Source organism: Octopus sinensis, linkage group LG21, assembly GCF_006345805.1.
Source record: "Octopus sinensis linkage group LG21, ASM634580v1, whole genome shotgun sequence".
Classification (NCBI taxonomy): Eukaryota; Metazoa; Mollusca; class Cephalopoda; order Octopoda; family Octopodidae; genus Octopus; species Octopus sinensis.
Window position 1 is genome coordinate 24,819,108 of NC_043017.1, and position 23,698 is coordinate 24,842,805.

The window sequence follows — 23,698 nt, forward strand, 5'->3', positions numbered from 1 at the left end:
ACACAGAACCATGTGGCTGGTAAGCAAGCTACTTACCACACAGCCACTCCTGCGTTTATATATAAAATATATTGTTAGAACACCATTATGACATTGTTGTAGCTTCTTTCTTGTGTCTACAGATATCACAGTGATGTGGCTTCTTTTTCATCTTGTTCAGCCATCACCAACCGAAGTCAATTTACCACGAATATGAAGCTGATACTGCTTCTCTTCTGTTTAAATAGGTGTGTGTTGTTTTAAGCCACCCATTTCAGGAAAAGAAATAGCCAAACATGTCCCTCAGATATGGTTACTTCTCTGTATGAAGACGTTTCTGTCTGGGTAATTCAAAATTTCTACAGAATGGTTTACCACAAACATCACAAAGTTATAGTTTTCAGCTCTGTGGATGTATTTGTGATTAAGACAAGGTACTTATCTGAGAGAATGATCTGCCACATACGTCACAGTGATGTGACTGCTCACCTGTATCAGTGTGTTTGTGTATAGTTAAATATTATTCAGTATCACACTGATACGTCTCCTCAGCTGCAGGATTGGGTTTGTGTATAATTGAAGCTTCACCAGAAGAGAATGATTCACTATAAATATCATGGACACCCGGTCCCTCTCCTGGTGAGCTGGCAGAAACATTAGCACGCCAGGTGAAATGCGTAGCCGTATTTCGTCTGTCGTTATGTTCCGAGTTCAAATTCTGCCGAGGTCGACTTTGCCTTTCATCCTTTCGGGGGTCGATAGATTAAGTACCGGTTACGCACTGGGGTCGATGTAATCGAATTAATCCCTTCGTCTGTCCCTGTTTGTCCCCTCTGTGTTTAGCCCCGTGTGGGTAGTAAAGAAATATATACTTATGTTTAGTTAAGTATCTATTAGTAGAGAATGATTTCTCACAGATGTCACACTGATATGGCTTGTCACTTATATGAGTGCGTTTGTGTTTGGATAAGTCATTACTTTGAGAGAAAGATTTCCCACAAGTAGCACAATATGTTTTCTCACCAATATGTGTGTATTTGTGTTTAGCTAAATATCCATTCCTGGAAAATGACTGGCCACAGGTGTCACATTGTTATGGTTTACTCCTGTATGGATATGTTTATGCTTAGTTAAGGTAGGACTTTTAGAAAATGATTTACCACAGATATCACACTGATATGGTTTTTCTCCTGTATGAATCAATATGTATCTATTTAAGTCACCATTTTCACTGAATGATTTTCTGCAGATATTACAGCAATTCATACGGGTTTATCTCCTGTATGAACATATATGTGTCTCTGTAATTTACTTTTATATGGGAATGATTTACCACAAATCTCACAGTGGTATGGTCTCTCCCCTGTGTGGGTATGTCTGTGTTTAATTAGGGGAGATGTGTGAGAGAATGATTTGCCACAGATATCACAGTGATATGGTGTCTCTCCTGTATGAATACGTCGATGAATATGTAAGGCACTGCCTTCAGAGAAAGACTTGCTACAGATATCACACTGATATGGTTTCTCTCCTGTATGAACACGCTTATGTTTAATTAAGTCACTACTTTGAGAGCAAGATTTACCACAGATATCACAGTGATATGGTTTTTCCCCTGTATGAATTCGTATGTGTTTATTTAAATCATTCTTTTGGGAGAATGATTTACCACAGATATTACAGCAATGGGGCTTTTCTCCTGTATGAATATATATATGTCTTTGTAATTTACTTTTATCTGGGAAGGATTTACCACAAATCTGACACTGGCACGGTCTCTCTCCTGTATGAATACTTCTGTGTTTAGTTAGGGATGATGTGTGAGAGAAGGATTTAGCACAGATATCACACGGGTATGGTCTCTCTTCAGCATGAGTAAATTTGTGACTGTTTAAGTTACCATTTGTAGAGAATGATTTACCACAGATATCACAATGATATGGTTTCTCTCCCGTATGAATACGTTTGTGAGTATTTAAGGAACTACTCGTGGAAAAGGATTTACCACAGATATCACAGTGATATGGTTTCTCTCTTGTATGAATATGTTTATGGGTACTTAAAGTACCACTTGTAGAGAATGACTTACCACAGATATCACAACGATATGGCTTCTCTCCTGTATGAATACGTTTGTGATCATTTAGGTGGTGTTTCTGAGAGAATGACTTTGTACAGATGTCACAGGAGTATGGTTTTTCTTCTCTCTCATTCTGAATCTCATCATGAGAATCAACTCGCTCAGTCTCTATTTTAATTTCAATTGGTTCCTCACAGAATTCATTTTCCATAATTTTACTTCCAACTCTTGAAGATATTCCTGGCAGTGAAATAGAGAAATTTTGCTAATGGTGCCAAGTCACAACAACAATTATGTAACACCAATTCTATCACAGATTCATAGATGTGGGAATATATCCATTTTGTGTAGCAACCTCTTTTACTTTGTGTAAGATGATAAATATCAATGATACATCTAAGTTAAGTACTATTAAGCCAATGTCATTTTGATATTTCTGAAATAAAAGAGAAACAGTATAAGATGTAGGCAATATTTCAAATAGTTTCAATTATGGAAATTATACATATTGGTAAACTGTAAATACAAATATTTATGTCCACATTTGAGCTCCAAATTTCAGTGGAATCCTAGTTTATGCACCACATATAATCCCTCATAACTTTTTTGTATTTTGAAATTTAAAAAAAATTTCCAATCTTGTGTTATACACACAAGAATTCATATTATGGAAAAAAAATCAAAAACAAGATTGTTTTTGTTCTAGGCACATCTTATAATCAACTGATACCTTTCTTGTTTCTTTATAAACGACTAACAGTATCGCCCGGCGTTGCTCGGGTTTGTAAGGGAAATAACTATATAAGCATTTTTAGAGAGTTATAGCCAAAAAGTAGCAAAATAATGCATTAAAAATGGAAAAAAAATGATGGTAAATTTTTTAAAAAATCGTTGACTCATCGTAGACATTTTTAGAGAATTACTTCCCTTATATAATAGCGAAAAAATGCATTAAAATGGAAAAAAATGATGGTAAATTTTTTTTAAATCGTAGACTCATGCTAATACCCAGAAAGGCTCGATATGAATCACGACTATAAGATACCCGGTTTTGGTTAAACTGCACCGCAAAATGTGGGAGTAGTTAGGAATCTAAATCGTAGGAGACAGACAGCACACAACCTCACTTTTATATATAAAGATGTATTCATGTTTACCAATATCTTCCTCCACATAAACACATTTAATGGTCCTTCGCTGGGAGTTAAGCAAAAAATTCAGACTGTCAGCACAAAAAAGTTATGTGTAGTTATATGAGGTGTTTAAACCATAAATCCACCTACATTTAAAATAGTAGTACTAGGAGTAGTAGACGGTATTATGTTTCCTTTTCAAAACATAGGTAACAGAATTTGGTAAATTTAATTTACGAGTTAACAATACTTCCACGGTAAAAAAAAAAATACATATTACGGAAGAGAAAAAAAACAACAATATTAAATACATATCTTTATATATAAAAGAGAGGTTGTGTGTCTGTCTCCTACGATTTAGATTCCCAACTACTCCCACATTTTGCGGTGCAGTTTAACCAAAAGCCGGTATCTTATAGTCGTGATTCATATCGAGCCCTTCTGGGTATTAGCGCGCGTCTACGATGAGTCTACGATTAAAAAAAAATTACCCTCATTTTTTTTCCATTTTAATGCATTTTTTCTCTATTATATAAGGGAAGTAACTCTCTAAAAATGTCTACGATGAGTCAACGATTTAAAAAAAAATTTACCATAATTTTTTTCCCATTTTTAATGCATTCTTTTGCTATAACTCTCTAAAAATGCTTATATAGTTATTTCCCTTACAAACCCGAGCAACGCCGGGCGATACTGCTAGTTTAGGGATAAAAATGTTAATTCTAAGATGAAGGGTATAAGAGCCATCAGAAATTATGAACTTATGTTTGTAACCTCTGCAATATCCCGTTGGAAGTAAACAATGTTTTGATTTGATTTGATTTGATTTGATTCTTTTTTTTTTTTCTCTAGTTTTAGCTCAGAGCTGTGGCCATGCTGATGCACCGCCGTTTTGCTCCACTGTTATTACTAAGAGCCTCCTCCAATATGTGGCACTTGGTGAAGCATGGAGTTTGATACAGCTACCCTCATTTGCACCTCTTGCGGTGAGGTAGGTTCATCTGGGACTCTCGACAGGAAGATGTTCAGCTTTGATAAAAAAAACCCCTACATCTACTTTGTGCAAGTTCCTCAGACTCTTTGGGAGAATATTATAAAGCTGTGGGCCCTCGAAACCCAGGCTGTTTTGCAGTAACTGGTCCTGAAGCGTGATGGCATTGCTGGGACATTTGGCACTATGCAGTGTCGTCCCGTTCTGGAATTGGTGTAGCTTTCAATGCCAAAATTTGGCACAATTCCTTCCAGGATCTTCCAGATATATATTACCGCATAGTCTTAACTGTTTCATTAAGAAAAAAACCCCATATTTTTATACATTCCTTCTATATTCGAAATTACGCTGCAATTCCATACATTACACACAATTCATATTAATGAATTTGAAAAGCAAAACGATCGAATGACTAGAAGATCATTAAGAAGAATACCTCATATAAATCACAGCTGTTATTGAAAAATCAGTGATACAAACTCATCAGATGTGTCGTTACTATGACCTGTTCGAAGCGAGAAACTCATCAGCAATTCTTTGGTCGATGTTGGGAAGCGAAACTGAAAATGCGTTAGCGAAAATTGACATCCGGTTGCACATGCGCAGTGTGAAACGTCAGAATGTGGCGTCTGCTAATTCTAGGCTGGCCTTTTTACACGTGTGTGAATTTACATTGCTGTCGAATCTGTGTGCATATTTGTGTGTTCCTAGATATATATCTTTATATATAAAAGTCAAGTTGTGTGTCTGTCTCCTACGATTTAGATTCCTAACTACTCCCACATTTTGCGGTGCAGTTTAACCAAAAGCGGGTATCTTATAGTCGTGATTCATATCGAGCCCTTCTGGGTGTTAGCGCACGTCTACGATGAGTCTACGATTTAAAAAAAAAATTACCATCATTTTTTTTCCATTTTAATGCATTTTTTCGCTATTATATAAGGGAAGTAACTCTCTAAAAATGTCTACGATGAGTCAACGATTTAAAAAAAAATTTACCATAATTTTTTTTTCCATTTTTAGTGCATTTTTTTGCTATAACTCTCTAAAAATTCTTATATAGTTATTTCCCTTACAAACCCGAGCAACGCCGGGCGATACTGCAAGTATATATATATATGTGTGTGTGTGTGTGTATCTTGTCTAGAGATATGGAGATATGGGAGCACGAATATACTAGCACTATGACCAGGTGTTGCCTGGTCATAGTGCTAGTGCATGCATATACAGCTGCGTGCGTGTGCACATACACGCGAGTACTGTCCAAATCTCCAACCAATCACATACAGCTAGCTGGCATTCAATTAACGTATCAACTTTCGGGCATTTTGATTGGGTTTTGGATAGAAAATTCACTTAAAGTCACTTCTATTGATTTTTTAATGGCTTTGCAGGGTGACTGGGGAAACGTAAAGATGTGCACGACCACCCTTGGACGGTTTTGAATGACCATAGAAAGTGCAAGCCCTCTAACTGAAAAATTGTGGATTTGTATAAAGGACACACACACAGATATTTTGCCGTTTATATATATAGAGATATGTGTCTTGTTTCCTCTGGAAGAACATCTTATTCCATTATTACAATCCAATATGTGGACACTGTTGCTGCTATATGTTAGTCAAAATACAAAATTATGGGCTTGTTATTTAGGGAGTTATTATAGAAAAAAACAGGAAATTGGGATATTATTTTGGTATTATTTATTTACATGCGTTTCATTTGCTTACAGGAATTACAAACATGTACGTTAGATAGATATGCAATGAATTTCATCAAAGAGAGAAACAGAATAAATAAGGACAAAAGGTCGATTTCCTGTTTTAGTATTCACTAGCAGGCCCCGTGCTGTCAAAAATGACGGCTAATTGTAGTATTTCATATATAAATATAGATCGTAAATCACAGTAATACACTTGTCAATGTTCACACACATTTATATCCCTTGTACATGCACACACATATACTTAGAGTTGAAACGCTGTTTGATTTTTCTTTTCAGCATTGAATGTTCACTATCCCACTTCTATTGCACACACACACATACACAAACATCCACATACTTCCCTTTTACATACGCACACATATGCTCAGAGTTAAACGCTCCCACTTTCACTTTGCCATCACCCCTTCCTTTCTCATTCATATGCTGTGACAGAGGAAAACACGAGTATTATAGTAGATTTATTTATTAATGTATGTATTGTAACAAGTTTGCTTGTCTGCCTTTAATGAGACGAATAGCAGCTATCACGCCTGTTTTCTACAGAGTTTAAGTGATGGGTAATACATCGATCTAACCTTTCTGGTTTTATGCTGGTTCCCATCCCATCATGTGACTGATCAGCCAAGCATGGGCAATTTATGTCTATTTGCTAGAGCTCGTCATAAGCTATATAAGGAGAACCCATTCTGCTATTCTCTAGTGAGGTGGTTTTGCACAGTCGAGTTTGGATCTCAAGAGAGAGGAAGTTTATTCCATAGGTAGCTTTTGATGTGTACATCTTTTCCTGTCTTCCAGCAGAAGTCATGTCATGTATTTGTTTTCTTGCTCTACACTTCCTTACACCAACCACTCAGCAGAGTGGACTTAGAGCTTTTTATGTGACCCAAGTACAGGTGAGGTCAGTTTTAGTAAGGTTTTTACAACTGGATGCCCTAACAAATGCCAACCACTTTACAGTGTGGACTGGATGCTTTTTAAGTGGCGCCTGCACTGATGAGGTCACCAAGTAACTTGCAAGACGAAAATCTTTTGCAAAGAGAAGGGGCATTGGAGGAGGTGATCTTATATCAGATGATGATAGGTTATAGTGAGACAGAGAGACAGAAATAGGTGCCTTGCTGTAGAGGAGGCACAAAGTTACCCAGCTGGAGAGAGAGAGAGAGATCAACAATGAAGACAGACACAGGCGTGCTGCCACAAAGGAGATATATGGTTACCCAACCTGAGGGAAGAGAAGGAGAGAGAAAGAGAGAAAGAGAGAGAGAGTGGGAGACAGCAGGATAGAGATGGTGGCAAAGTGCTGGCCATACACATAAAGGACAGGGATCAGAATGTAAATGGGATGGTTGAGTAAAGGAAGAGAGAGATATAGATGCTGGCAAGTGCCGGGGCATACTCTTGAGGTTCGAACTCCGTAATATAAGTGGAATGATATGGCAAAAGAAGCGGGATTAGAATGTAAAGAAGGGTGGGGAAGTGAGTGGTGAAAACTTGGGCACATTTAGTGTAGGTACTGGATAGCAGTGTTACTGAGAAACAGGGCTGTGAGGACAGGATTGAGGAGTGAGAGGTAGGCAGTATATGAAGGAGGGAAGGTGAGGAAGAGAAGAGATATAGATTGGTTTGTTGGGATAGGGTGTATGAAAAGTTTTCTTGTCATGTGTTGGTGGAACTTGGGAGTGAGACAGGGCCCAGAAACTTAGGGTAAGGTGCAAGTCCATCACATCAACCCTGTGCTAAACTGGTACTTATTTTATCAACTCTGAAAGGATGAAAGACAAAGGTGACATCGGTGGAATATCAATTCGGAATGTAAAGATGGATGAAATGCCGCTAAGCATTTAGCCTGGCATACTAACAATCCTGCCAGCTTGCCGCCCTAATTTTACTACTAATATTACACAGGTCAGGGGCTAGCCGATGGCAATGATGCAGTGAGACAGGGTGTGTGGGTGGAACACAAAGGTCAGGGACAGGCAGGTAGCAATGAAATGATACAGTGAGTGAGACAGGGCCAAGAGGATAGGATTGGGGAGTGGGAGGTAAGCATGGTACATGAAGTGGAAATACACAAGGAAGAGAAGAAATGCAAGCGGTGTAGTTTGCTTTGTTGTTTCGGAGTGTGTGAGAAGTTTTCTTGTTAATGTAGGTTAGACACTCAGCACTTCTAGAACTCAGTTTCGCTGACACGAGTGGACCTTCTCAAAATCCTCATACTGCCAGATATCTTTCTTCATTATTATTTCCTCTATGAGGCCCAACATCCTGATATGCTTTTTAATTTTGTTTCTGTTGTTATTTTTTATACATAATTGATACACAGGTTATCATACAGATATTATATATAAAGATAAAGCAGGTGAGCTGGCAATATCGTACTACACTGGACAAAATGCTTCAGGTCATTTCTCTAGACATTATGCGCTGGGATACCAGTTGAGCGATCGTGGAAATTAACTAGACCTCCTTCTCCAAAATTGCAGTCCCTGTGCCCAAATTCGAAACCATAATATTTGATAAATACGTAGAAACAACTACCTACCTATCTGCCCTCCCTTTTTCTCAGAAATATTGCTATTACTACAGGTTTCAAAGTTTAGCACAAGGACAGACACTTGGAGGAAAGTGCAAGTCGATTACATCAACCCCTGTGCTAAACTGGTACTTATTTTATCAACTCTGAAAGGATGAAAGACGAAGGTGACATCGGTGGAATACTGATTCAGAATGCAAAGATGAACGAAGTGCTGCTAAGCATTTTGCCTGGCATACTAACAATTCTGCCAGTCCACCGTCCTAATAATGCTATTAATATTACAACTATCATTCTTATAGCTCTGGCATAAATCATTTCTTGCCTTTCTACCCAAATAATCTGTATGGTAATATTGCAGAAACACTTGCTTCCATTTGCCAGTAACACAATAACCTTCATTATATTTGTATAATATTTCTCAATGAATACTGTGTAAAAGCTTTCAATTTGGGGATAATAAAAACAAAAGCAATAGTTTCATATCAACAACAGAAATGAAATTAAAGATAAAACAAATAATTTAATTTTTTTGGTTTGATTTATTTGTGGAAGAATCCTGGAAAAGTCTTTGACGTTTTGAGTCTACGCTCTTCACCAGAAAGGATTAAATGGAAAAAAAATGGAGGGAGAATGAAAAAAAACCTGTCTTAGAGATTAAGTTCAGATTGACCCTGTTTGCATGTGCATTCACTGTTTGTGACCAATGGCCTCTCTGATGGTGTTGGTTTGCTTGCAGCCCACTGTGAGAGTATGTCCATGTTTCTTAACATGCTTTGATGTGTTGCACCATTATTGTAAACAAAAGTCTCATCCATAGTGTCATTATCACATTGTTATAGCATAGTTTTTGTGTCTACAGATGTCACTGTGATACGGCTTGTATTTCAATTTCATGTTTGTGAATTGTTTAGTCATTGCCGAAAGAAATTAATTTACCACAAATATCAAGTTGATACTGCTTATCTTCTATGTGAATAGGTTTGAGGTATGTTCCAGAGTAGTAGTAGCGAAAAAAAAAATATCTCTGTAATTACATTCACTCCTGTGTATGAAGATGTTAGTGTGTAGTTAACTGCAAATTTCTAGAGAATGATTTACCACAAATATCACAGAGAAACAGCTACTCTGCTCTATGAACACGTTCATGACTAGACGACTTACCACTTTGAGAGAATGATTCTCCACAGAGAACAGAGTGATATGGTTTCTCACTTGTATGTGTATGTTTGTGTTGAGCTAAACTTGTATTCCTAGAGAATAAATTGATGATAGATACCACAATGATACGGCTTCTCTCCTGTATGAATACGTTTGTGACTATTTAACTTGAGTCCTGCAGTGAGTGATAACCACGGATATAACAATGTTATGGTTTCTCTCCTGTGTGAAAAAGTTTGTGATGATTGAAGTGACCGATTTGAGAGTATGATTTACCACACACGTCACAGTGATATGGCGTCTCTCATGTATGAATACGTCGATGTATATGTAAGGCACTGCTTTCAGAGAAAGACTTGCCACAGATATCACAGTGATATGGTTTCTCTCCTGTATGAACACGCTTATGTTTAATTAAGTCACTACTTTGAGAGCAAGATTTACCACAGATATCACAGTGATATGGAGTCTCACCTGTATGAATACGCCGGTGTATATGTAAGGCACTACTTTCATAGAAAGACTTGCCACAGATATCACAGTTATATGGTTTCTCTCCTGTATGAACACGCTTATGTTTAATTAAGTCACTACTTTGAGAGCAAGATTTACCACAGATATCACAGTTATATGGTTTCTCTCCTGTATGAACACGCTTATGTTTAATTAAGTCACTACTTTGAGAGCAAGATTTACCACAGATATCACAGTGATATGGTTTTTCCCCTGTATGAATCCGTATGTGCTTATTTAAGTTAACATTTTGAACGAACGATTTACCACAGATATTACAGAAATGGGGCTTTTCCCCCGTATGAACATATTTGTGTCTCCTTAATTTACTTCTATCTGGGAATGATTTACCACAAACCTCACAGTGATATGGTCTCTCACCTGAATGGACAGCTCTGTGATAAGTTAAGGACGATTTGTAAGAGAAGGATTTATGGCAGATATCACAATAATATGGTTTGTCTCCTGTATGAATACGTTTGTGACTATTTAAGTTACCATTTGTAGAGAATGATTGACCACAGATATCACAGTGATGTGGTTTTTCACCTGTATGAATAAGTTTGTGTGTCTTTAATGCACCCCTTGTGGAAAAAGATTTACCACAGATATCACAGAGATATGGTTTCTCTCCTGTATGAATAAGTTTGTGTGTCTTTAATGCACCCCTTGTAGAGAATGATTTACCACAGATATCACAATGATATGGCTTCTCTCCTGTATGAATACGTTTGTGATAATTTAGGTGGGGTTTCTGAGAGAATGACTTACCACAGATGTCACAGGAATATGGTTTTTTCTCTCTCTCATTCTGAATCTCATCATGAGAACCAACTCGCTCAGTCTCTATTTTAATTTCAATTGGTTCCTCACAGAATTCATTTTCCATAATTTTACTTTTATTCTCATTTATTCATCTCTTGTTCTTGTGTTCTTTGATAAAGCATGACCTCTATTAATGTGTGAAGATGCTGCAGCCTCCTTTCTAAACATGTCCAAGTTTAAACAGAAAGCAACCAACTCTTGAAGATATTCCTGGCAGTGAAGCAGAGAAATTTTGCTAATGGTCTCAAGTCACAACAACAATTATGTAACACCAATTCTATCGCAGATTTATAGATGCGGGAATATATCCATTTTGTGTAGCAACTTCCTTTACTTTGTGAAAGATGATAAATATCAATGATACATCTAAGTTAAGTACTATTAAGCCAATGTCAGTTTGATATTTCTGAAATAATAGGGAAACAGTATAAGATGTAGGGAATATTTAAAACAGATTCAACGATGGAGAATATACATTTCAATAGCGATAAAGTATAAATTTAAATATTTACATCCACATCTGAGGTTTTAACTTTGGTGGAATCCTAGTTTATGCACAACATATAACCCCTTATAACATTTTTATATGTTGAAAATTTTCAATCTTGCGTTACACACACAAGAATTCACACTATTATGGAAAAAAAGAAATAGGAAATTGATTTTACTCTTTACTCTTTTACTTGTTTCAGTCATTACACTGCGGCCATGCTGGAGCACCGCATTTGGTTGAGCAAATCGACCGCAGGACTTATTCTTTGTAAGCCTAGCACTTATTCAATAGGTTTCTTTTGCCGAATCGTTAGGTTGCGGGGACGTAAACACACCAGCATCGGTTGTCAAGCGATGTTGGGGGGGGGGACAAACCCACACATATCTCTCTCTTTACTCTTTTACTTGTTTCAGTCATTTGACTGCGGCCATGCTGGAGCACCACCTTTAATCGAGCAACTCGACACCAGAACTTATTCTTTTGTAAGCCCAGTACTTATTCTATCGGTCTCTTTTTGCCGAACCGCTAAGTAACGGGGACATAAACACACCAGCATCGGTTGTCAAGCAATGCTAGGGGGACAAACACAGACACACAAACACACACACGCATATATATACATATATACGACGGGCTTCTTTCAGTTTCCGTCTACCAAATCCACTCACAAGGCTTTGGTCGGCCCGAGGCTATAGTAGATGACACTTGCCCAAGGTGCCACGCAGTGGGACTGAACCCTTAACCATGTGGTTGGTAAACAAGCTACTTACCACACAGCCACTCCTATATACACATACATATACACGACGGGCTTCTTTTCAGTTTCTGTTTACCAAATCCACTCACAAGAATTTGGTCGGCCAGAGGCTTTAACAGAAGACCCGTGCCCAAGGTGTCAGGCAGTGGGACTTAACCCGGAACCATGTGGTTCGTAAGCAATCTACTTACCACTCAGCCACTCCTACGCCTTTTGTGGGATTTAAGTGTTATTTAACTGATATTTTTAGCACATCTTACAACCACCTGATACTGTTCTCGTTTCTTTATCACTGACGTACAGTTTCTCCACATAAACACATTTAACGATCTTTTACTGAGATTTAAACAAAAAATTCATACTCTTTATATAAAAAAAAAGTTACTTGCGGTTATGAGGTGCTTACACCATAAACGCGCCAACTTCTGTTATTAAAACTATATCGAAGAATCACATGTGTGGTCTATATATCAATGGTTACGGCAACACTATTATATTATTTGTTAAACTATTAAATAGTGGACATGGGGCTTTCTGTTCAGAAACTGATGCGTCATCTTTCGAATACTGTTTAATTGGGACAGAGCAAAAAAATTCGTTGCAGACATACTAGATCCGTTATTTCTGCTGAAAATTACACGTTATTCCACCTTTATTTCTTTTCGTTAACGTTGTTTATAATTAAACACAAATTAGTATAATGTATTGTTCTATTCCCGTAATACACATGCTTTAGAATGGAAAATATTTCCTCATAGCATAAAGTATTTGGAAAATATTTCCTTGTAGTATAAAGTGTTTAATTTCCTTTTCAAAACATACGGAACAAAATTTTGCGATGTAACAATGTTAAAGATTTAATTAATAATACTTCCACAGTAAAAGAATGTGCATTACGGGAGAGAAAAACTTAGAAGTTATTAGTTAAATACAGACGTAAGGATAACAATATTAATTAATATTAATTGTAAAGTACAATAAGGTATAAGTGTAATCAGAAATGATGGACTTCTTATGTTTGTAACCTCTACAATTACCACGTCGGAAGTAAACTTTGGCAATGTTTCGTTTGTAGTACAAACGAAACATTGCCTAAACTTTGATTTCACTATTTCATAACAATGCCATGCATTTATAGGTTCCTTACCATCTTCGAAATTATGCTGCAATTCTTTACGTTACACAAAATTCATATTAATGAAAATGAATAGAAAAACGATCGAATAAAGGAAGTACATTAAGAAAAATACCTCTAATACATCACAGCTGTTATTAAGAAGTGAATAATGCTTGTCATATATATTGTTACTACATACTCGTTCACTGAGGAATTCCTCAGCGGATTCTGACTGGCGATTGTCGATGGTAAAAGACTTACAAAGAATTTGCTTAGAATTAGAAGGAAGGAGGGGGGGGGTTTCTCTCAAGGGGAGAGAACTGCTCAGAGCTTATAATCTTTTACTTTTCTTAATTGCTTTTGCGTATTATAATTATTTAGCAAGGTTATTTTCTAATGAGAGAGAGAGAGAGAGAGAGAGAGCATAAGAATTAATATTTCCATATAAATTTTTTTCTTGCTTCTCATTTTCGGTGTTCGAGAACCTGCAGGTGACATTATTTCGCTCTTATTGGAGCTTATCGACACAACGTAAGCTAGGGTCACGAAACTAGTTGGTGTATGTACCTTTAAAACTATACAAGATGGAAATTTTTTTCTTGTGTTTTTCTTTCTGACACCACTAAGAGCGAAGCAAATGAGTCGAGACAAAGAAGGAAAGCAATGAGATCCTCAGAGTCATTTAGAATTAAAATTGCATTATACAATAGTTCGATCAATATTTTCTGTTTTCTTTACATTAAACAGTGGAGGAGAGACGAAGAAGGAAATAAATTAGAAGTAAAAATAGAGTTAATTACAGACAGTGTAAAGATGGACGAAATACCGCCAAGCATTTTGCCTAGCATACTAACAATTCTGCCAGCACACCGTCCTAATAATGCTATTAATATTGCAACTATCACTCTTATAGCTCTGGCATAAATCATTTCTTGCCTTTCTGTCCAAATAATCTGTCTGGTAATATTGCAGAAACACTTGCTTCCATTTGCCAGTAACACAATAATCTTCATTGTATTTGTGTAATATTTCTCAATGAATACTATTTAAAGGCTTTCAACTTGGAGATAATAAAAACAAAAGCAATAGTTTCCTATCAACAACAGAAATGAAATTAAAGATAAAACAAATAATTTAATTTTTTTGGTTTGATTTATTTATGGAAGAATCCTGGAAAAGTCTTTGACGTTTTGAGTCTATGCTCTTCAAAAGACTCAAGAGGTAAAAAAAATGGAGAGAGAATGAGAAAAACGTGTCTAAGCAATTAAGTTCAAATGGATCCTGTTTGCATGTGCATTCACTGTTTGTGACCAATGGTCTCTTAACTCCAACATTGTTACAGAAAATGATGATTCTGCCATGTCACGCATATCTTCAGTGGAAGTACAAAAATCAATAACATCACCAGTTGTTATACAAAACATATTGTTAGAATACCCTTATCACATTGTTATAGCATATTCTTTCTGTCTACAGATGTCACTGTGATACGGCTTGTATTTCAAGTTCATATTTGTGAATTGTTTAGTCATTGCCTAAAGAAAGAAATTTACCACAAATATCAAGTTGATACTACTTATCTTCTATGTGAATAGGTTTGAGGTATGTTCCAGAGAAGTAGTAGCGAAAAAAAAGATATCCCTGTAATACATTCACTCCTGTGTATGAAGATGTTTGTGTGTAGTTAGCTGCAAATTTCTAGAGAATGATTTACCACAAATATCACAGAGAAACAGCTTCTCTGCTCCATGAAAATACTTGTGACTAGACAAGTTACTTCTTTGAGAGAATGATTCTCCACAGAGAACAGAGTGATATGGTTTCTCACCTGTATGTGTACGTTTGTGTTGAGCCCAGCTTGTGTTCATATAAAATAAATTGACCCTAGATATCACACTGATACGGTTTTTATCCCATATAGATATGTTTGTGCCTAGTTACAGTAGACCTATCAGAGAATGTATTGTCATAGATATCAAAGTGATATGGTTTTCATCCTGTATGAATTGTTTACAAAGGTTAAGGTACTACCAGCAGCAAAAAGATTTACCATAGATAACAGTGATAAGGTGTCTCTCTCTCTTGTATGAATATGCCTATGTTTATGTAAGGTAGTGCCTCAGAGGAAGACTTGCTACAGATATCACACTCTCCTGTATGAACATGTATGTGTCTCCATAATTTGCTTTTATCTGGGAATGATTTACCACAAATCCCAGAGTGGAATGGCCCTTCTGTATGGATACATATGTGTTTAATTAGGAGAGATGTGTGAGAGAATGATTTACCACAGACAACACAGTGATATAGTGTCTTTATTGTATGACTACGTCAATGTAGACATAAAGTACTGCCTTCAGAGTAATACTTGCCACAAATGTCACAGTGATATGGTTTTTTGCCTGCATAAGTCCGCATGTGCCTATATAAGCTATCATTTCAAAAGAATGATTGCCACAGATATTACAGTAATACAGTTTTTCTTCTGCATGAATATATATGTGTCACCCAAATTTACTTTTATCTGGAAATAATTTACCAGAGGTCACAATGGTACACGTTCTGATCTGCATGAACAGATTTGTGATTATTCAAGGTCTGACTACTAGAAAATGATTTACCACAGATATCACAATGATATAGCTTTTCTTCTGTATGAATATGTTTGTGGTTATTTAAGGTATCACTTCTACAAAATGACTTACCACAGATACCACAATGATACGGTTTCTCTCCTGTATGAATACGTTTGTGACTATTTAACTTACCACTTGTAGTGAGTGATTTACCACAGATCTCACAGTGATAGGGTTTCTCTCCTGTGTGAAAACGTTTGTGATGATTTAAGTGACCGATTTGAGAGTATGATTTACCACACACGTCACAGTGATATGGAGTCTCTCCTGTATGAATACGTCGATGTATATGTAAGGCACTACTTTCAGAGAAAGACTTGCCACAGATATCACAGTTATACGGTTTCTCTCCTGTATGAACACGCTTATGTTTAATTAAGTCACTACTTTGAGAGCAAGATTTACCACAGATATCACAGTGATATGGTTTTTCCCCTGTATGAATCCGTATGTGCTTATTTAAATCATTCTTTTGAGAGAATGATTTGCCACAGATATTACAGCAATGGGGCTTTTCTCCTGTATGAATGTATATGTGTCTCTTTAATTTACTTTTATCTGGGAAGGATTTACCACAGATCTGACAGTGGCACGGTCTCTCTCCTGTGTGAATACTTCTGTGTTTACTTAAGGATGATGTGTAAGAGAAGGATTTACCACAGATATCACAATGATATGGTTTCTCTCCCGTATGAATACGTTTGTGAGTATTTAATGCACTAATTGTGAAAAATGATTTACCACAGATATCACAGTGATTTGGTTTCTCTCTGGTATGAGTATATTTATGGGTATTTAAAGTACCACTTGTAGAGAATGACTTACCACAGATATCACAATGATATGGCTTCTCACCTGTATGAATACGTTTGTGATCATTTAAGTGGTGTTTCTGAGAGAATGACTTTTTACAGACGTCACAGGAATATGGTTTTTCTTCTCTCTCATTCTGAATGTCATCATGAGAATCAACTAGTTCAGTCTCTATTTTAATTTCAATTGGTTCCTCACAGAATTCCTTTTCCATAATTTTACTTCTCCATCAAATTCCTCTCTTGTTCTTGTGTTCTTTGATAAAGCATGTCCTTTATTGATGTGGGAAGACACTACAGCCTCCTTTAAACAGAAAGCAACCAACACTTGAAGATATTCCTGGCAGTGAAGCAGAGAAATTTTGCTAATGGTGCCAAGTCACAACAACAATTATGTAACACCAATTCTATCGCAGATTTATAGATGCGGGAATATATCCATTTTGTGTAGCAACTTCCTTTACTTTGTGAAAGATGATAAATATCAATGATACATCTAAGTACTATTAAGCCAATGTTGTTTTGATATTTCTGAAATAATAGAGAAACAGTATAAGACGTAGGGGATATTTAAAACAGATTCAACGATGGGGAATATACATTTCAATAGCGATAAAGTATAAATTTAAATATTTACATCCACATCTGAGGTTTTAACTTTGGTTAATCCTAGTTTATGCACCACACATAATCCCTCATAACATTTTTATATTTTGAATGTTTCCGAACAATTTTTCAAGCGTACGTTATACATACAAAACTTCATATTATTATGGAAAAAAGCAAAAAGATTGTTGTTATGGGATTCAAGTGCTATTTAGCTGTTATAATAATAATAATGATCATCTGATACTGTTCTCGTTTCTTTATCACTGACGTACTCTTTCTCCAGAAATATTTTAAATGATCCTTTACTGAGATTTAAGCAAAAAAAATCGTACTGTCCGCATAAAAATGTTATGAGTGGTTGTGGGGTGCTTAAACCGTGAATCTGCCTACATATTTTATTAAAACATTCAAAAATATAAGGAATGGCCATAATAGGACATTCGACTCACTAGAAAGAGCAGCCAAACTCAAACCGCTAAAAGTTGTAATTCTGAAATTGAAAGAGAAATAAAAACGTTGACTCAGGCCTGTCATGGAGAAACTGAAACAAACAAAACTCTATAGATGAGAATTTTTTGCTACCCTTATATTTATATATTTTATTAAAACTATATCGAAGAATCACATGTGAGGTCTATATATCACTGGTTATAGCAACACCATCAAATTAGTCGTTAAATAGTTGACCTGGGGGCTTTCTGTTCGGAAACTCATCCGTCATCTTTCGATCACTGTTTGAGACAGAGCAAAAACATCGTCGCAGAGATACTAGATCCGTTATTTCTGCTAAAAATTGCACATAATTCCACCTTTTTTTTTGTGTGTGTGTTCATTAACGTTGTTTATAATTAGACACATTAAAGTTAGTATAATGTATTGTTCTATTCTCATAATAAACATGCTTTGGAATGGAAAATATATCCAAGTGAAAAGTATTTCATTTCCTTTTCAAAACATACGGAACAGAATTTTGCGATTTAACTATGCTTCAGAGTTAAGTAACAATACTTCCACTGTAAGAGAATTTGCATTACGGGAGAGAAGGGAAAAAAGGCAATTTGGGAAACTTAGAAGTTATCTGTTAAATACACACCTACGGGTACCAATATTAATTGTAAGGTACAATAAGGTATAAGTGTCATCAGAAATGATGGACTTCTTATGTTTATAACCTCTAACGTCGGAAGTAAACAATGTTTTGATTTCACTATTTCATAGCAATGCCATGCATTTATAGGTTCCTTACCATCTTCGAAATTACGCTGTAATTCTTTACGTTACACAAAATTAATGAAAATGAATAGAAAAATGATCGAATGAAGGAAGTACATTAAGAAAAATACCTCGTATAAATCACAGCTGTTATTAAGAAGTGAGTAACGCTTGTCATATGTATTGTTATTACACATTCATTAACTGAGGAATTCCTTAACGGATTCTGACTGGCGATTGTCGATGCTAGGACTTAATTGTTGCTTTTTGAGTAAGAAGAGCCAGAGAGAAAGAAATTGCTCAGAAATAAAAGGGAGGGGAATTTTCCCTCAAGGGGAGAGAACTGCTCAGAGCTTATAATCTTTCATTATTTAACAAGGTCATTTTCTTATGAATGAGAGAGAGAGAGCATATGAAATAATATTTCCATATTGATTAATTTTGATGCTTCTCATTTTCGACGTTCGAGAACCTGCAGGTGACATTATTTCGCTCTTATTGGAGCTTATCGACATAACGTAAGCTAGGGGCATGAATTAGTTGGTGTGTGTGCTTTTAAAACATTGGGAAACTATACAAGATGGAATTTTTCTTCTTGTGTTTTCCTTTCTGACACCACTAAGAGCGAAGCAAATGAGTCAAGAGATAGAAAGAAAGCAATGAAATCCTCAGTCATTTAAAATTAAAATTGCATTATACAACAGTTCGATCAATATTTTCTATGTTCTTTACTTTTAACAGTGGAGGAGAGACGAAGACGGAAAGACACTGGAAGTAATAACAGAGTTAATTACAGATACTAACGCTTGGACGCGTACAATATATGAATATATATATGCATGCCCACACTCATGTACATACGTACCAGATTTTAAAATAAATGTGCTTTTCAGCTGTGATATTATAAAACGTCCAAATTCGAAATCATAATATATGATAAACATATAAACAACTACCTACCTATCTGTCCTCCCTTTTTCTCAGAAATATTTGCTATTACTACAGGCTTCAAAGTTTAGCACAAGGACAGACACTTGGGGGAAGGTGCAAGTCAATTACATCAACCCCTGTGCTAAACTGGTACTTATTTTATCAACTCTGAAAGGATGAAAGACGAAGGTGACATCGGTGGAATACTGATTCAGAATGCAAAGATGAATGAAGTGCCGCTTAGCATTTTGCCAGGCATACTAGCAATTCTGCCAGCTCTCCATCCTAATAATGCTATTAATATTGCATCTATCACTCTTATAGCTCTAGCATAAATCATTTCTTGTCCCTCTACCCAAATAATCTGTATGGTAATATTGCTGAAACACTTGGTTCCTTTTGGCAGTAACACAATAACCAGCATCATAATTGTATAATATTTCTCAATGAATACTATTTAAAGGCTTTCAATTTGGGGATAATAAAAACAAAAGCAATAGTTTCCTATCAACAATAGAAATGAAACTAAAGATAAAACAAATAATATAATTTTTTTGGTTTGATTTATTTGTGGAAGAATCCTGGAAAGTCTTTGACGTTTTGAGTCTACGCTCTTCACCAGAAAGGATTAAATGGAAAAGAAATGGAGGGAGAATGAAAAAAAAACGTGTCTGAGCGATTAAGTTCAGATTGACCCTGTTTGCATGTGCATTCACTGTTTGTGACCAATGGCCTCTCTGATAGAGTTGGTTTGCTTGCAGCCCACTGTGAAAGTATGTCCGTGTTTCAAAACATGCTTTGATGTGTAGCACCATTATTGTAAACAAAAGGCTCATCCATACAGTGTTGTTTGTTTCAGTTTCTCTATGACAGGCCTCAGTCAAAATGAGTCCTTAAAACAAGAGTCAGTAAATATACACAGCTACATGTCTTGAGTACTATTCTACCATTTTAACACTGAAATGTGTGTGTTTGTGTGTATATCATAATTATTATTTGAATGTCTACTTTTCTATGCCTGCATGGGTCAAACAATTCAGTGATGCAAATTTCCTACAGTCATATACCTTTCATGTCACCAATCCTCACCCGTTTTGAAGCAAGGTAAGACATTGCTGTGGCCAACCCAGTTCTTCATGGAAGGTTTGAAACAAATGCTATATCTTGTATCACAGGGACACTTCACTTCCAACTACCACATAATGTCAAGACAAGGATGCATACACACACACAAAGGAGCTGGATTGCACTAGTTAGAGACTTGGAAGAGAAATACCCATATGGACAGAAGGTTATGCATGGATATGCTAGCTACAGTTTGTGAGCAACATTGACAGGAATAATAGCCTCTCCTGGACATGCAATATATACATAACTCATCTGGAAGACTAAGCAACTGCTCACCAAGAACAGAAGATAGCAACTAAATACTTGAGTAACAAAACATGTGTGACTCTAAACATACACATTTGACTCTAAGAGTCAACACTGTAACAGAAAATGATGATTATGCTATGCCAGTGTTGAACATGTCATGCATATCTTCAGTGGAAGTACAAAAATCAATAACATCACCAGTTGTTATACAAAACATTGTTAGAATACCCTTATCACATTGTTATAGCATATTTTTTGTGTCTACAGATGTCGCTGTGATACGGCTTGTATTTCAATTTCCTGCTTGTGAATTGTTTAGTCATTGCCTAAAGAAATTAATTTACCACAAATATCAAGTTGATACTACTGATCTTCTATGTGAATAGGTTTGAGGTATGTTCCAGAGAAGTAGTAGCGAAAAAAAAAATCTCTCTGTAATACATTCACTCTTGTGTATGAAGATGGTTGTGTGTAGTTAACTGCAAATTTCTAGAGAACAATTTACCACAAATGTCACAGAGAAACAGCTTCTCTGCTCTATGAACATGTTCATGACTAGATGACTTACCACTTTGAGAGAATGATTCTCCACAGAGAACAGAGTGATATGGTTTCTCACTTGTATGTGTACGTTTGTGTTGAGCCCAGCTTGTATTCATATAAAATAAATTGACCCTAGATATGGTTTTTCTCCTGTATAGATATGTTTATGCCTAGTTACAGTAGACCTGTTAGAGAATGTTTTGTCACAGATATCACAGTGATATGGTTTCTCACTTGTATGAATCCGTATGTGTTTATTTAAATCATTCTTTTGAGAGAATGATTTGCCACAGATATTACAGCAATGGAGCTTTTTCTCCTGTATGAATGTATATGTGTCTTTGTAATTTACTTTCACTTGGGAATGATTTACCACAAATCTGACAGTGGCATGGTCTCTCTCCTGTATGAATACTTCTGTGTTTAATTAAGAATGATGTGCAAGAGAAGGATTTGAAGTAATAACAGAGTTAATTAAAGACACTCACGCTTGAATGCTTTGTGCATAAGTAGCAGATTTTAAAATAAAATTAAAACAAACTTGCTTTTCAGCTATTTCAATGTGAAATACCTTTTTATTTTTGCATAATACAGAGGATATCATATACAGATATTATATATAATGATAAAGAAGGCGAGCAGGCAACCTCGTTACTACTCCGGATGAAATGCTTCATGGCATCACTTCTAACTTTATGCTCCGAGTTGAATTTCTGAATTTCACACACACACACACACACACATATTTAATTATATATATTTTTTCCCTTTTATTTATATGTATGTATGTATATATATATATATATATCTAGATGCCAGTGCCGACTCCACTGGCACATAAAATACACCAATCCGACCGTGGCCGTTGCCAGCCTCGCCTGGCACCTGTGCAGGTGGCACGTAAAAAGCACCCACTACACTCACGGAGTGGTTGGCGTTAGGAAGGGCATCCAGCTGTAGAAACATTGCCAGATAAGACCGGAGCCTGGTGCAGCCTTCTGGCTTCCCAGATCCCCGGTCGAACCGTCCAACCCATGCTAGCATGGAGAACGGACGTTAAACGATGATAATGATATATATATATAGATCTAAAATTAAATAATGAGGGTAGAAATTGATATTAATCAATTAAAACCAGTGGCTTAGCATATTTTTCAAAAATCCGAAGATTAAAAGTTGTGTTTTGTAAGCGACAGACTACGCTGACGATCTTGCAGATATTTACATACATAAATATTAACAAGTGAAACCATGGTACGTAGGTAATCGGTTTTTATTTCATATATTTTCATTTGTCTTGCTCATTTTTACATTTTGGCATTCTGCTGAAATTTTTTTATTGAGAACACACTCTTCGTGGTAATGGCGATTTGACGTCTATATTTAGCACATTAAGAGTCCACTTTCGTGGTCATTCCTCTTAATTTTATATGTAATATATATATATAAAGATCTATCTATTTGTCTACATAATAGATATCTCTCTCTCTCTCTCTATATATATATATACACACACACAAAGGAGCTGGACAATACCTTTTGGACACTTGGAAGAGAAATAACCATCATTTGGGCAGAAAGTTATGCGTGAATACACTCTAGAGAATGCCAGCAACATGGAAAGGAATAGAAACCTCTCCTAGACATGCAATATATACATCATGTCTCATCTAGAAGTCTAAGCAGCTGCTCCACAAGGACAGGAGACAGCAACTAAATACTTGATTAACAAAACATATGACTCTAAACCTCCACACTGTCACAGTATATCTTATGGCACACCAGTGTCGATGACATCGCCCATCAGTTGAAGTGCAAAAATTAGTAACATCACCAGTCATCATCATTTAAAGTGCATTTTCCATGCTGGCAAGGGTTAAATGGTTTGGCAGGACCTCACCAGCTGAAAGGCTGTTCAGGCTGCATTTGTCTGTTTTGGCATGGTTTCCACACCTGGTTGCCATCCACTTTACAGAGTGTCCTGGGTACCCTTATGCAGCACCAGCACAGGTGTCTTTTGCATGGCACTAGCGCTTACAAACCAGCAAGATTAGGAATACTCAGCCGGAGAGGATTGTAAGTGACAAGACTGTATGCAAGGGCAACCAAGCTTTTACTTAGCTTTATGTCTTTCCAAACAGCAAATTGCAAGAGTCTCGGCCCCCTGTCATCCCTTATCTCTTTTGTGTCTACAGATGTTACTGTGATATGGTTTGTCTTTCATTTTAATGGCTGTGTCTTGTTTAGTCATTGCCTAAAGAAATTAGTTTA

General features: G+C 36.3%; 1 protein-coding gene across 1 annotated transcript in view; it reads right to left on the reverse strand.

The window, feature by feature from the left end:
• The window catches only part of LOC115222818 (zinc finger protein 271-like), a 66,767-nt gene that overhangs the window by 39,079 nt on the left and 3,990 nt on the right, over positions 1-23,698 (reverse strand). The window contains exons 3-6 of the mRNA XM_036511775.1: positions 21,365-21,532; positions 16,032-16,981; positions 10,558-10,653; positions 1,908-2,074 (exon numbers count right to left, since the gene is read on the reverse strand). Coding sequence (XP_036367668.1) covers positions 1,908-2,074; positions 10,558-10,653; positions 16,032-16,981; positions 21,365-21,532 — 1,381 coding nt within the window. The remainder of the gene's footprint in view (positions 1-1,907; positions 2,075-10,557; positions 10,654-16,031; positions 16,982-21,364; positions 21,533-23,698) is intronic.